The 15,207-nt window shown below is 43.9% G+C and overlaps 1 protein-coding gene across 5 annotated transcripts in view; it reads right to left on the reverse strand.

Moving 5' to 3' along the window:
• The window catches only part of LAMA3 (laminin subunit alpha 3), a 257,192-nt gene extending 243,625 nt beyond the window's left edge, over positions 1-13,567 (reverse strand). For all 5 annotated transcript variants that reach the window (XM_081563208.1, XM_081563206.1, XM_081563204.1 and 2 more), the window contains exon 1: positions 13,160-13,567. In XM_081563208.1, the coding sequence (XP_081419334.1) occupies positions 13,160-13,438 (279 nt within the window). In that variant the 5' untranslated portion in view covers positions 13,439-13,567. The remainder of the gene's footprint in view (positions 1-13,159) is intronic.
• Positions 13,568-15,207: the final 1,640 nt, after the last annotated feature.

Below are 15,207 nucleotides of genomic sequence, written 5' to 3' on the forward strand. Positions count from 1 at the left end.
GTGAGTTAGCTTTCTCCAGAGCAGGTTCCACCCTGCTGGCAGGAGGGATCTAATCAAGGATCTGCTAGCTCATGCAAACAACTCTTTTTTGAGAAGCATAAAAAGGCTCCCTGACTCTCAACAGATACAGCCTTGCCCAGGCTGGATTTTCAGCCCCCTTGGCTAGGAGCTTACGCATACAGCAGAAACCAGGCAGTTCTACTGACTAAAACCACTTAGTCAATAGGTCAGAGGTACCATTTAATAAATTTTTTCCTCACTAGTCAAATTGTTCCAGAATGTTGAGCAAAAGTTAACGAAGGTTTCATGAAAGCTCAAATCACAACAGGAAATAAATTTATGGTCTAGAAGAATGTATTAGTGCCACCAAGTGTTAGTCACTCAGTTGTGTCCAACTCCTTGCGACTCCATGGACGGCAGCCTGCCAGGCTTCTCTGTCCATGGAATTCTCCAGGCAAGAATACTGGAGTGGGTTGGCATTTCCTTCTCCAGGGGATCTTCCCAACCCAGGCACTGAACCTGGGTCTCCTGCATTGCAGGCAGATTCTTTACCACCTGAGCTACCAGGGAAGCCCTAGTGCTACCAAAATTCACCTTAAAAAATTAATACCTCCCCCAAAATGTTACTTCAGTTGATAAAAAAGAAATGTGTGTATATATGAGGTGTGTGTATACAAGAATTAACAGATGTATACGTAACTCCTAGCTCTGTCCACTGAAAGGGTCTAGAAGCAATGACACACCAGTAACAACGAGCGCATATCCAGAACTTGGTTTCTACATACCTTATTAATTTAAAACAACAGAGCTCTCTGGTTAGCTCTCTAGTTAGTTTCAACACTGGGGCAAAGAAAATTAAAAGTGACCCTAGAACATCTCATGGTACCAGAAGGCACATAAAAAAGTAAAGTCCTGAGCTTCCCTGGTGGTTCAGTGGTAAAGAACCCACTTGCCAGTGCAGGAGACACAGGTTCGATCCCCAATCTGGGAAGATCCCATGTGCCCCAGAGCAACTAAGCCTCTGTGCCACAACTACTGAATCTGTGCTCTAGAGCCCAAGAGCCACAACTACTGAGCCCATGTGCCGCAGCTACTGAAGCCTGCATGCCCTAGAGCCTGTGCTCTGCAACAAGAGAAGCCACTGCAGTGAGAAGCCTAAGCACTGCAACTAGAAAGCAGACCCTGCTCACCACGAGTAGAGAAAAGTCCCTGCAGCAACGAAGACCCAGTGCAGTCAAAAGTAAATACATAAATAAAATTATTTAAAAATTAAAAATAAAAACCCTACATAAATAAATAATATCTGAACAGTTATTAACACATTCAGTTCCATTCATTTCAGTTCAGTTGCTCAGTGTGTCCGACTCTGCGACCCCATGGACTGCAGCACTCCAGGCTTCCCTGTCCACCACCAACTCCAGGAACCTACTCAAACTCACGTCCACTGAGTCGGTAATGCCATCCAGCCAACTCATCCTCTGTCATCCCCTTTTCCTCCTACCCTCAATCTTTCCCAGCATCAGGGTCTTTTCAAATGAGTCAGTTCTTTACATCAGGTGGCCAAAGTATTGTAGTTTCAGTTTCAGCATCAGTCCTTCCAATGAATATTCAAGATTGATTTCCTTTAGGATGGACTAGTTGGATCACCTTGCAGTCCAAGGGACTCTCAAGAGTCTTCTCCAACACCACAGTTCAAAAGCATCAATTCATTACCAAAACAATTTAACATGATTACTCTGTAGAAGGCTATAAAAGTCTTTATGCCTGTGGATTATTCAGCATGCCAAATGTGTTCAGTGTATAATGCGCTGTACATTCCATTATTAAAAGAACTTTTCACTCAAAAATTTTAAATGACTATTGTGACAAATCATTTTTGTAGCTTACCACTTCAGAAGTCTTATCTAAGAATTTTTTCACTCTATGGAAAAACATATTTACTGAGCACTGACTATGTGCCAGGAAACAAAATAAGTGCTTTTATCCTCCAGCAAACCTGTGAGATACACTATTATTAGTCTTATAGATGAGAAAACAGATTTTGCAATTTTCCAGGGTCAGAGAGCTGCAAGAGTAAGAATTCAAACTCATGTCTACAAGATTGTAGAGTCAGAGTTCTTCATCTCTAAGTGAGAGTAGTTTGTGAATATGTACAGTGAGGTGACATTTTATTTTCCCTCATAGGAGCTTCCCTGGTCTTTTAAGAAAATTGGGCTATGGGACTTCCCTGATGGCCCAGGGGTGCTGACACAGGTTCCATCCCTGGTCCAAGAGGATTCCACATGCTTCAGGGCAATTAAGCCCTCGCACCACAACTAAGACCTGATGCAGCCAAATAAATAGATAAATATCTAAAAAAGAAAAAAGAAAGAAAAATGGACCATAAAAAGGCCAACCATCTACAGAAAGCTCCACACCAAGACACATTATAATCAAACTGTCAAAGACAGAAAATTTTGAAAACAGCAAGAGAGGAGCAATTCATCCCACACAATGGATCCTCAATAAGATTAACAACTTATTTTTCATTGGAAACCATGGAAGCCAGATCACAGATTACACAGTGCCGGAAGAAAATTAAATTGTCAGTTAAGAATTCTATAAAATTAGTCTTCAAAAATGAGGGAGAAATTAAGGCATCCCCAAATAAAAGCTGAAGGAGTTTGCTGCTAGTAGGTAGACCTGCCCTACAAGAAATGTTAAAAGGAGTCCTTCGAGTTGAAATAAAGGACATTAGACAGTAACGCAAAGCCATACAAAGAAATACAGCACACAAGTACAGGTAGCCATTTACATAGGTAAATACAAAAGCCAGCATTATTGCAATTTTGGTTTGTAACTCTTTTTTTCCTGTGTGATTTAAAAGACAAATGAATAGAACAATGATTATATTTTTATCTTGAGGGGCAACAATGTGTAAAGATGTAATTTGTGACAATAACATGATAAAAGTGGAGGACAGACCTGTATAGGAGCCAAGTTTTAGATGCTGTTGAAAACTAAGTTGCTATCATTTCAAATTGGACTGTTATAGATTTAGGATGTTAACTGTAATCCTCAGAGTAAGCACTAAGAAAATAACTTCCAAAAATTTACAGGGGACTTCCTTGTCAGTCCAGCAGTTAAGACTCCAGCTTCCACTGTAGTGGTGTGGGTTTGATCCCTGGTTGGGGAACTAAGATCCCACAAGTCACGTGGCGCGATCAAAAAATAAACTTACAGAACAACAGATGAAGAGGAAATAAAAATGGTACATTAGAAAAATTAAACACAAAAGAAAGCAGTAACGGAGAAACTGAGGAACTAAAAAATACATGACATATAGAAAACAAATAGCAAAATGGCAGAAATCGCTTCATTCAAAAATGTCCTTTGAATATGAACGGATTAGACTTACCAATTAAAAGCAGAAAGTAGCAGAATGGACTTTATAAAATATATATATGTTCTAAAACTAGACTCTAGTGATAGTTGCACAACTCTTAAACTTACTGAAAATTATTGAATTCACACTTTAAATGGATATATGTTATGGTATTTAAATTATGCCTCACTAAAGCTGTTAAAAATGACTTACATGCTCCAATCTACTTTTACGAAAAGATGCAAAGAAGATGGGTACCTTTCACATTCATATGTACACTAAAGATGTAAAACACACAGCTATCTTTCTGTAATGGTTTAGGTACAGGGCTCTTATAAGTAAGGGGCTGAAATTAATAACCTTTGGTCCTCTCCTTTCCCTATGATTTTCTCAGATTAAATGATCCACACTCTCAACGCCACAGAAGAGCATGAAGTAAGATCTTGCAATTCAAGGACTGGACATTTCCAGTTCTAACTTCACCCTGAAGGTCCATGAGCCCCAGTAATCTGTGATGTTTTGAGTAACAAATTTAAATTGCTGAGAAGACACGTTCGGATGCTTCTTTGCTAGTGAGTGAATGTGGCTCCGAAGGAAAACACTCAGGTTTCCTTAAAATGACTTGCACATAAACTTTCACTGCTAAACTTTGGCTACTGTCTACAAACACACAACAGCTATTAGGAAAATCCTGTTTTAAAAAAGATCATTTGTCCTTCAAGCACTGACCATAATCATTGGTCTGAAGTTTTGAAATAACTCTATTAGTAACTGTTAGAAACATATCAATGGACTCAGTAAATGTCTTAGATGTCCCCAAATTTTCACATAAGTTTCACAAAGGAAAGGGCCCTTGTTGAACTTAACAAAAGGCTCTCTTTCACAATAGGTCTATAAACAGAGCCTTAGTGAAGTTTTCCTGTTTATGACTGTAAGTCCAAGTTACATACACACAAACTGGGATTGTTTGTGGTAAGCATGCTCACACTTAGCCATAACTCAGGTGTGCGTACTTCTCTATCATTACCATTCACGTTAAATCTAAGTGCATTGAAAGAACATATAAAAGATACGTTGAACTGTCAATGTACAAAATCAGGATCATATGTTTGCTGGGAATTCCCTGGTGGTCCAGTGATAACTGGGGCTTGCTTCCCAGGTAGCGCTAGTGGAAAGAAGCCGCCTGCCAATGCAGGAGACTTAAGAGACTCAGGATCAAACCTTGGGTTGGGAAGATCTGGACGAGAAAATGGCAACCCACTCCAGTATTCTTGCCTGGAGAATCCCATGGACAGAGAAGCCTGATGGACTACAGTCCACGGAGTCCCAAAGACACGACTGAAGCAACTTTGGAGGCACCTGTGCCAGTGGTCACCCTATGCTTCCACTGCAGGGGGCATGGGTTTAACCCCTGGTGGGGGAACTAAGATCCCGAAAGCTGTGTAGTGTGGCCAGAAATTAAAAAAAGAAAAAAGATCATGGGATGTAACATGGAGAAAGTAACATGGAAACATACATTATCATATGTAAAATATATAGCCAATGGGAATTTGCTGTATGAGTCAGGGAACTCAAACTGGGTCTCTGTAACAACCTAGATCTCTGTAAACCTATGGCTGATTCATGTTGATGTTTGGTAGAAACCAACACAATACTGTAAAGCAATTATCCTTCAAACAAAAATAAATTTTTTTTAAAGATCATATGTTTGGTAAATACATGCACTTCATTCATTGTAAGCACAGTGCTCATGTTAAGCTAAACCAAACACAAGGTTATATTTTCAACACAGCCTTCCACTTCCATTTTATCATCATCTCTATCAGAGGTCAGTAAACTCTGTCCTCCCTTGGAATCCAGGAAGGACTGGTTCCAGGAATCCCACAGATACCTAAATCTGCAGATGTTCAAGTCCTTGATATAAAATGGTATATATTTGCAAATAATGCATGCACTTTCTCCCAAGTACTTTAAATCACTTCCAGATAACACTTAATATTAATACAATGTAAATACTATGCAAATAGTTGCCAGCATAGGGCAAATTAAAGTTTTGCTTCGGAGAACTTTCTAAATTTTTTTTCTCCCGAGTATTTTCAACCCACAGTTGGTTGAATCTGTGGATTTGAAACCCAGAGATACTGAGGGCTGCCAGTAATAAAGTCTTTACATTTCTTGGGTAAGTAAACATTTAAAATTAAAGCACAGGGACTTCCCTGATGGTCCAGCAGTTAGAACTATGTACTCCCAATGTAGGGAGCCCAGGTTCAATACCTGCTCAAGGAACTAGATCCCATATGCTGCAACTAAGACCCGGTGCGGCCAAATAAATATTTTTTTGAAATTAAATTAAAGCACAAACTGTGACATATTTCGATTGTAGTTACTTTTCATCAGAATAGAATTAATTTGTATATTTTCTTATCTGCTCTTTAGGGTCAGGCTGGGATGTGCACATGTGGACCATTTGCTGCAAATCTGCAATGCTTGCACCTGGACACACCTCTCCTTGAGTGACAAAATACAAAGAAACTATATGGGACTAAAAATAACTTCATGCATGCTCAGTTAGGGCATATCCTGGATAAAAGATACAAAAAGACCAAAAAACCCAACTGCCACTGTTAAAGAGCTTGGAGCAAAAGCAAGGTACAGTGCATTCCCCCCACTCCTGCCCTGGAGGCACACACCACCACCTAAGTGGTGGGCAGACCACCTAAACCACCCCTCCGACCTGACTCAGACTCTGGACACACCCTTACATGTTCAGTCGCTCAGTTCTGTCTGATTCTTTGTGACCCCATGGACTGTAGCCCGCCAGGCTCCTCTGTCCATGGGAGTTTTTTCAGGCAAGAATACTGGAGAGGGTTGCCATTTCCTCCTCCAGAGGATCTTCCTGACCCAGGGGTCCAGCCCAGTGTGTCTGCTGCCCTCCACACAAATAAGGAACAAGCTCGCTCCCCACCTCCCCCAGGGAGTGAGCAAAGGAAACTGTTGGTTCTCACTTCCCAGCTGCTACCGCAGGAGCCCCCATAAAGTTTTGCCGGACTTGCCTGTCTGGCCTCTGATCAATTTCTATTGATTAAGGAGGCCAGGGACCCTAGTAGTAACATTTATATTAACATCAACTGTATCTTCACTCTGCCATCCTTTCATTCAACAGTTTCAGAGCATCTATTCTGTTCCAGGCTTCATCCTAAGCACTGGAGAGACAGTGGGGAACAGGACAAGACAGGATCCCTGAATCACAGAGCTCTCAAACACCAAAACTTAAGGTCTGAGCAGTAACAAGTATATAAAATCTTGTTTAATGAACCTTAAGTACAGAAAAACCACTGCAAACATTTTTCACACAACAAACTACAGACTTTTTAAATGCCCTGCCTGTTGACATACGCTACTGTTCAAGTATCCGCATTACTATTATTATAGAATCAGCCCCATAAACCCGGGTTGTTGTTTTTTTCCCCTAAGATGTGACTTTTATCCTTTTTTTACTTTTTTGCAAAATCCTTTTGATCTGAAATTCTAAACTCTAGCTGGCCCCCAAAATTTATTTTTAGAGACTTCAAAAAATTAGAACTATTTTTACTAACTTTTCTCTGTTTCCCAGCTTGAATTGTATATCAGCAGATTTAAGATGACCAAAACTGGAACTTCCTGGTGGTCTAATAACTACGACTCCACACTCCCAATGCAGGAGGTCTGGATTCAATGCCCGGTCAGGGAACTAGATTCCACATGCCGCAACTAACATACCACAACTAAAGATCCTACATGCCATAACTAATACCCAATGCAGTCAAATAAAGAAATGAATATTTTTTTGAAAAAGATGTACCATCACTCATGTACAGCCAAATGATTAGTCTTAATCTCTCTCCCCTTCGCCCACCCATCTCCCACCACACCTCACTTTTCTGAAAGGAAGGTCTGCACCATCTGCTACTAACACTGAGCCAGAACAAGTGTCTAAGAGTCCAGCTTCTGGAATTCACCTTCTTCTTCTCCACTCCAACATGTTTCTCTCCTAACTACGTAAGTTCAGTTCAGTCACTCAGTCATGTCCGACCCTTTGCGACCCGATGAACCACAGCACACCAGGCCTTCCTGTCCATCACCAACTCCCGGAGTCCACCCAAACCCATGTCCACTGAGTTGGTGATGCCATCCAACCATCTCATCCTCTGTCGTCCCCCTCTCCTCCTTCCCTCAATCTTTCCCAGCATCAGGGTCTTTTCAAATGAGTCAGCTCTTCACATCAGGTGGCCAAAGTATTGGAGTTTCAGCTTCAACATCAGTCCTACCAATGAACACCCAGGATTAATCTCCATTGGGATGGACTGGATGGATCTCCTTGCAGTCCAAGGGGCTCTCAAGAGTCTTCTCCAACACCACAGTTCACAAGCATCAATTCTTCGGCGCTCAGCTTTCTTTATAGTCCAACTCTCACATCCATACATGACTACTGGAAAAACCACAGCCTTGACTAGACGGACCTTTGTTGGCAAAGTAATGTCTCTGCTTTTTAATATGCTATCTAGGTTGGTCATAACTTTCCTTCCAAGGAGTAAGTGTCTTTTAATTTCATGGCTGCAATCACCATCTGCAGTGATTTTGGAGTTCATAAAAATAAAGTCAGCCACTGTTTCCACTGTTTTCCCATCTATTTCCCATGAAGTAATGGGACCGGATGCCATGATCTTAGTTTTCTGAATGTTGAGCTCAAGCCAACTTTTTCACTCTCCTCTTTCACTTTCATCAAGAGGCTCTTTAGTTCTTCTTCACTTTCTGCCATAAGGGTGGTGTCATCTGCATATCTGAGGTTACTGATATTTCTCCCAGCAATCTTGATTCCAGCTTGTGCTTCCTCCAGCCCAGCGTTTCTCATGATGTACTCTGCATATAAGTTAAATAAGCAGGGTGACAATATACAGCCTTGATGTACTCCTTTTCCTATTTGGAGCCAGTCTGTTGTTCCATGTACAGCTCTAACTGTTGCTTCCTGACCTGCATTCAGGTTTCTCAAGAGGCATATCAGGTGGTCTGGTATTCACATCTCTTTCAGAATTTTCCACAGTTTATTATGATCCACACAAAGGCTTTGGCATACTCAATAAAGCAGTAGATATCCTTTTGGAACTCTCTTGCTTTTTCGATGATCCAGCAGATGTTGGCAATTTGATCTCTGGTTCCTCTGCCTTTTCTAAAACGAGCCTGAACATCTGGAAGTTCACAGTTCACGTATCGCTGAAGCATGGCTTAGAGAACTTTTTAAGCATTACTTTACTAGCGTGTGAGATGAGTGCAATTGTGTGGTAGTTTGAGCATTCTTTGGCATTGCCTTTCTTTGGGATTGGAATGAAAACTGACCTTTTCCAGTCCTGTGGCCACTGCTGAGTTTTCCAAATTTGCTGGCATATCGAGTGCAGCACTTTCACAGCATCATCTTTCAGGATTTGAAATAGCTCAACTGGAATTCCATCACCTCCACTAGCCTTGTTCGTAGTGATGCCTCCTAAGGCTCACTTGACTTCACATTCCAGGATGTCTGGCTCTAGGTGAGTGATCACACCATCGTGATTATCTGGGTCATGAAGATCTTTTTTGTACAGTTCTTCTGTGTATTCTTGCCACCTCTTCTTAATATCTTCTTCTTCTGTTAGATCCCTACAATGTCTGTCCTTTATCGAGCCCATCTTTGCATGAAATGTTCCCTTGGTATCTCAATTTTCTTGACGAGATCTCTAGCCTTTCCAATTCTATTCTTGTACTCTATTCTTTTGCATTGATCGCTGAGGAAGGCTTTCTTATCTCTCCTTGCTATTCTTTGGAACTCTGCATTCAAATGGCAATATTTTTCCTTTTCTCCTTTGCTTTTCGCTTGTCTTCTTTTCACAGCTATTTGTAAGGCCTCCTCAGACAGCCATTTTGCTTTATTACATTTCTTTTTCTTGGGGATGGTCTTGATTCCTGTCTCCTGTACAGTGTCACGAATTACATAAGATCTTCTCACAATAGTCATCAGAGCACCTGCTCAAGCCTTCAACTGTGAAAGCAGAAAGCACTTTTGCCCACCCCTTATTTTTAGAGGTGCATAAGCCTAATACCAGACAGCGTTCTCCTCCTGCAGGCTACACCTTGGCCTATTAAATGCAGTCAGCTGAGTGACCTCAGGGAAGCCACTTCCTACTCTATCTAGGCCTTTGGACTCAGGTTTAAGCATCTATTATGGAAACTCAATCAGAACAAGAAGCATGGCTTTTCTTTACTTCTCAAACAGTAGTGGCAACGTACGACACTCAATAAAAATACCAGCTCAGGAGGATGAAAGTTGGCCCCTTTCTAGGCAAAGCTGGGGACAAAGAATCAGCTGAAAACTTCCTGGATACCTTCCCTCCTCCTTACGTTTACTCTTCCCACAATTAGAACAGTTCTCTCCAAAGCTGGGTGTCCCAGGCAATCCAGTGAGGTGCAAGAAGAGAATACTCAAACTGTTTGGTTTACTTAAAATGAAGAAATTCAATTTTCCTAATATACAGATTGCCTCTGTATATTACGGCATCACCGATGCTGCAATGAACATGAACTAGGGCAAATTCCGGGAGATGGTGAGGGACAGGGAGGCCTGGCATGCTGCAGTCCATGGGGTCACAGAGTTGAACACAACTGGGTGACTGAATAACAACAACATATTGCCTACAGGCCTTCACTCAGTCCACAAGTCAACTAGCCACAAGAGTTCTGAGTGTCTATTCAAGGAAAGAGGAGAGCTCTGTTCCACCAGGCTATTACCTGCTCAGGACACAGGAAGCTTATGTGCACTCAGTTAAGTGGACAGGTGGATTCCATTCTTCTAAGCAGCAGAAAAGTTACAGCATTGTACTGGAAAGGAGAGTGATTATGAAATTCTTTTGGCTACAGAGGTTCACGGATTTTCTCATGGAAAAGTACTTAAAAGACCTCTTAAAACTGAGTTACACTTTTTTTTTTCCCCACAAAAGTTCCAAATTGACAGACTTTCGCTGGAATGAACAATGACTGCCAGTAATATGTGCATGCTCAGTCATTTCAGTTGTGTCCGAAACTCTTTGCGACCCCTTGGCCTGTAGCCCACCAGGCTCCTCTGTCCATGGGATTTTCCAGGCAAGGACACTGGAGTGGGTGCCATGCCCTCCTCCAAGGATCTTCCCAACCCAGGGATTGAACTGGCGTCTCCTGAGTCTCCTGCGGTACAGGCTGATTCTTTACCGCTGAACTACTTGATAAATATTTATAAAACAACAGAGGTACTTTGTTCCATCAAAGAAAGTATGTTGTTTTAAAATACGTGAAAAAGTTAATACTGTTCTAAACAAATTCATGCCTTGGAAAGAATTTTGAAAAATAGGTGTTTCGAAATGTGTCATCTTTTGTTGCTGAAAAGATGGAACTGTGTTACTCTACAAGCTCCTACATTTGTACATTTTAAAAACACAGAAACAGAATTTTCTAACATATTTCAATATTTTCCAAGAGAAGAATGAACTTTGAATCCATTGTTTATAACATTAAAACACAACACTTTCCTACCAGGAAGTACTGAATTCCACTTTAAAAATGAATATATACTGGCCAAGTTTCTACATTTTAAAAAAAGCTTTAGAATAACTGGAGGATGGAGCAGAAGTACAAGTACCACGATTCAGGAAACTCTCACAGGGTTCCATTTTTAAAAAGGCTGCTCACTTAGTTTAAGCTCTATCACTGCATCTTGAAAAGAAAAGAAATCCAAAAAAGCAAAATGGCTGTCTGAGGAGGCCTTACAAATAGCTGTGAAAAGAAGAAAAGTGAAAAGCAAATGAGAAAAGGAAAGATACCCATTTGAATGCAGAGTTCCAAAAAAAGTAAGGAGAGATAAGAAAGCCTTCCTCAGTGATCAGTGCAAAGAAACAGAGGAAAATAATAGAATGGGAAAGACTAGAGATCTCTTCAAGAAAATTAGAGATACCAAGGGAACATTTCATGCAAAGATGGGCTCGATAAAGGACAGAAATGGTATGGACCTAACAGAAGCAGAAGATATTAAGAAGAGGCGGCAAGAATACACAGAAGAACTGTACAAAAAAGATCTTCACGATCCAGATAATCACAATGGTGTGATCACTCACCTAGAGCCAGACATCCTGGAACGTAAAGTCAAGTGGACCTTAGGAAGAATCACTACAAACGAAGCTAGTGGAGGTGATGGAATTCCAGTTGAGCTATTTCAAATCCTGAAAGATGATGCTGTGAAAATGCTGCACTCAATAGGCCAGCAAATTTGGAAAACTCAGCAGTGGCCACAGGACTGGAAAAGGTCAATTTTCATTCCAATCCCAAAGAAAGGCAATGCCAAAGAATGCTTAAACTACCACACAATTGCACTCATCTCACAAGCTAGTAAAGTAATGCTCAAAATTCTCCAAGCCAAGCTTCTTCAACAGTATGTGAACTGTGAAATTCCAGATGTTCAAGCTGGTTTTTGAAAAAGCAGAGGAACCAGAAACCAAATTGCCAACATCTGCTGGATCATCGAAAAAGCAAGACAATTCCAGAAAAGCATCTATTTCTGCTTTATTGATTATACCAAAGCCTTTAAATGTGTGGATCACAATAAACTGTGGAAAATTCTGAAAGAGATGGGAATACCAGACCACCTGACCTGCCTCTTGAGAAACCTGTATGCAGGTCAGGAAGCAACAGTTAGAACTGGACATGGAACAACAGACTGGTTCCAAATAGGAAAAGGAGTACGTCAAGGCTGTATATTGTCACCCTGCTTATTTAACTTATATGCAGAGTACATCATGAGAAACGCTGGGCTGGAGGAAGCACAAGCTGGAATCAAGATTGCCGGGAGAAATATCAATAACCTCAGAATGATAATCTTTTCCTTTTGGAGCCCAAACTCCGAAATTACTCCCTCTTCCGGCAATACTTTACTCAGCAATACTTTAAGAGAGAGGGAGGCAGGGAGTGACCAGCTTGGTTGGTAAAGAGGATTTAGAGTCAGGACTGGGTTCAAACCCAAGTGTCCTCTATGAAGTAGCCGCGTTTCTTAACCTTTCACCTGATCAGTGCTCAGAGTAGTGTGACGCTCGTGTGTAAGGACCTGGCACACCTCCAGACGCTGATGAAGCACCCGTGACACGGGCATCTACACAGGTGTTTCCAGTAGGAGCCTGATGGACTCAGCACCGTTGTCTCTACCTGATCCACTCGTCCCAGTGACTGTGGATGGTGGCAACACTTCAAGTTGTGAGGTGAGCTTCGTCTCTCTGGTGACACCGGAGTGGTAATACCGATATAACTCAAAGGTTTCTCTCCTTAAATATACCAGGGGATCTAACTGCTATTAACTTCTCTTCATAAGGTCAGGGAGATGAAGGGCCTGGACGGAGGAGGGGCGTCGGTGAGGCCCGCGGGGACTCAAGGCCCGGCCGGGCGCTCCCTGGGTGACGGATGCAGCAGGACAGGACCACGGTTCAGTCCATCCCAGGAGTGCAGCTTCGGACTTTCTCCTGGGCTCGCCCAAACGGAACCTCAGCCCTTCACCTCGCGCGCTTCACCCATCCCGGCCTCGAGCGGCTTGTCCCGGAGGGCAGTGCTCCCCAAGATCACTCCGGGGCACCGCACCCACCTCCGGGGGTCGCGGACCCCCGCAGGAGTTCCCCAAGAGAGTGCGAGGGAAAGGGTCCGACCCCTTCGCCTCCGGGTGGCTGCCCCGCGCGCGGGGAGGGAGCCCGCCCCCCCCGCGGTCTCCCGGGACCTTACCTGGATGGTGTGGCCGCTGCCTGGGGCGGTGGGGCCCCCCACCAACTTGCAGTAGAGCTCGGGCCGGGGCCGCGGGGCCCCGGGCTCACGCTCCCCGCAGGTGGCGGTGGCCCAAATCCTGGCCGCCTCGGCCAGGTTGAAGTAGGGCGGGTGCAGGCTGAGCCGGGCCGGGGCCGGGGGCTGTCGGGCCGCCACCCACCCCGCCGGCACCAGCAGCAGCGACAGCAGCGGCAGCACCGTCCCCGGTGTCCAGTCCCGAGCCCGCCCGGCCGCTGCCATCCCGTCGCGCGCGGTCCTCCTGGCTGGGCGGCCCGCGGAGGGGCTGGGGACCCCGCGGTCCCGGGAACGATGCTCACGCGACCAGCGAGCGCCGCCGGGGCGTGGGCAGCGGCGGCGGATGCGCGCCCGCGCCCCACGCCCCGGGAGCCGGCGGCGAGGGGGCGGCTCCTCCGGGCTGGAACGTGCGGCGGCCGCAGCGGGCACCCGCCCGACCAGGAACTGACAGCGCCGGGCCTCGGCCCGAAGACTGTGGCTCCGCCAGCGCGCTGCAAACTTCGCGGGCGGGGAGGACCAGAGGCGTGTCCCGGCTCCCAACCCCGCGGCTGAAGCGAGTCCCGGACCGCCCCACCTTCCCACCGCCCGGGCAGAGATCGGATAGTCCGCTTCTCCGCAGCCTCTAGGTGGACCTCGGACTAGGGGCAAGGAGGCTCCAACGAACGAGGTGAGACAGTAGCTTGCCACTGCCTGCAGAACCTCCACCAGAGCCATTGTGGGTTCCCAGATGAGTTTCAGTTGTCGAAAGACAAGTCCCGTCAATTCTCAGTCACTGGGCACCAACAAGATCTATGGCACTACAGACACATTCTGAGGGCGGGATCAAAGGTGCTCTGCGGAACTGGGAGTGGCCGAAGGTATACAACTTAAAGACAGCCACAAGGGCAAGCTGTAGTTTGCCAGGCTGTAAAGCCACCTCACTGGAAAGACTGATGCTGAAGATGAACTGAAATTGTTTAGCCACCTGATATGAAGAGCCGACTGACTGGAAAAGACCCTGGTACTGGGAAAGATTGAAGGCAAAAGGAGAAGGGAGTGGCAGAGGATGAGATGGTTAGATAGCATCACTGACTCAACGCACATGAATTTGAGCACACTCGGAGATGGTGAAGGACAGCGGAGCCTGGCGTGCTGCAGTCCATGGGGTTGCAAAGAGTCAGACGGGACCTAGCGACTGAACAACAACAAACAAACCTACCTCGGGGGAAATACTTCAGACGCCCCATCTGCTGTGTTTTACAGGTAAACAGCAATGCCGAGTGTATTACTCTGAGCTGTCACATGGCCTCTGGGTAGAAGAAAATAACCTCCCACCTCCCAGGGCTGAGGCTTTGTCTTGTAGGCAAGACACCTCACCAAAAAGGAGATGGCATGGGCCCTCTAACAATTGGAGGAGGGTGTCATTGCTGCAGGCCAGGACCGATAAATGTGCATTGAGGAAGAAGGACTAGAGCTAGAGCTTCCAAAGATGGAGAAGGATACAAGAGGTAGGATGCGAGAGCGCTCCTGGAACAAAAATTGAGATGAAGACTAAAATGGAACAGTTGAAAGAAGAGAGAACTAACTAGCATATTTATTAAATACTGGGATATGTTGTAGAAAGAAGGAAGCATGTCTATTTAATCTTATGTTCTTCAAAAACAAAAAGAAGGGGAAAGGGATTTGTGGGTATAACACACAACTGTAAAGACTTATAAATTGACTACATAAAACAATGTGTGCACCAAAAAGAAAACGGAACAAGTTGAAAACAAATGAGGGAGGAAAAACTGTATGTCATAAATGACTTGTGATTAATAACTTTAATATATAAAATGCATTTACAAAATAATTCAAGAAAGCTGAAAACTAGGGGCTAAGAAATCTAACAATTGACAGGAAAATAAATTCTTTAAGCTAATAAACATATGAAAAAAATTTGACCTTTCTGAAAATTGAAATGCAAACATAGCACCAGTAAGACTCAAGTTTCACCTATCAATTGTCGAAGATTT

This window comes from Giraffa tippelskirchi, chromosome 14, assembly GCF_054371585.1.
Source record: "Giraffa tippelskirchi isolate mGirTip1 chromosome 14, T2T-mGirTip1v1.2.pri, whole genome shotgun sequence".
Classification (NCBI taxonomy): Eukaryota; Metazoa; Chordata; class Mammalia; order Artiodactyla; family Giraffidae; genus Giraffa; species Giraffa tippelskirchi.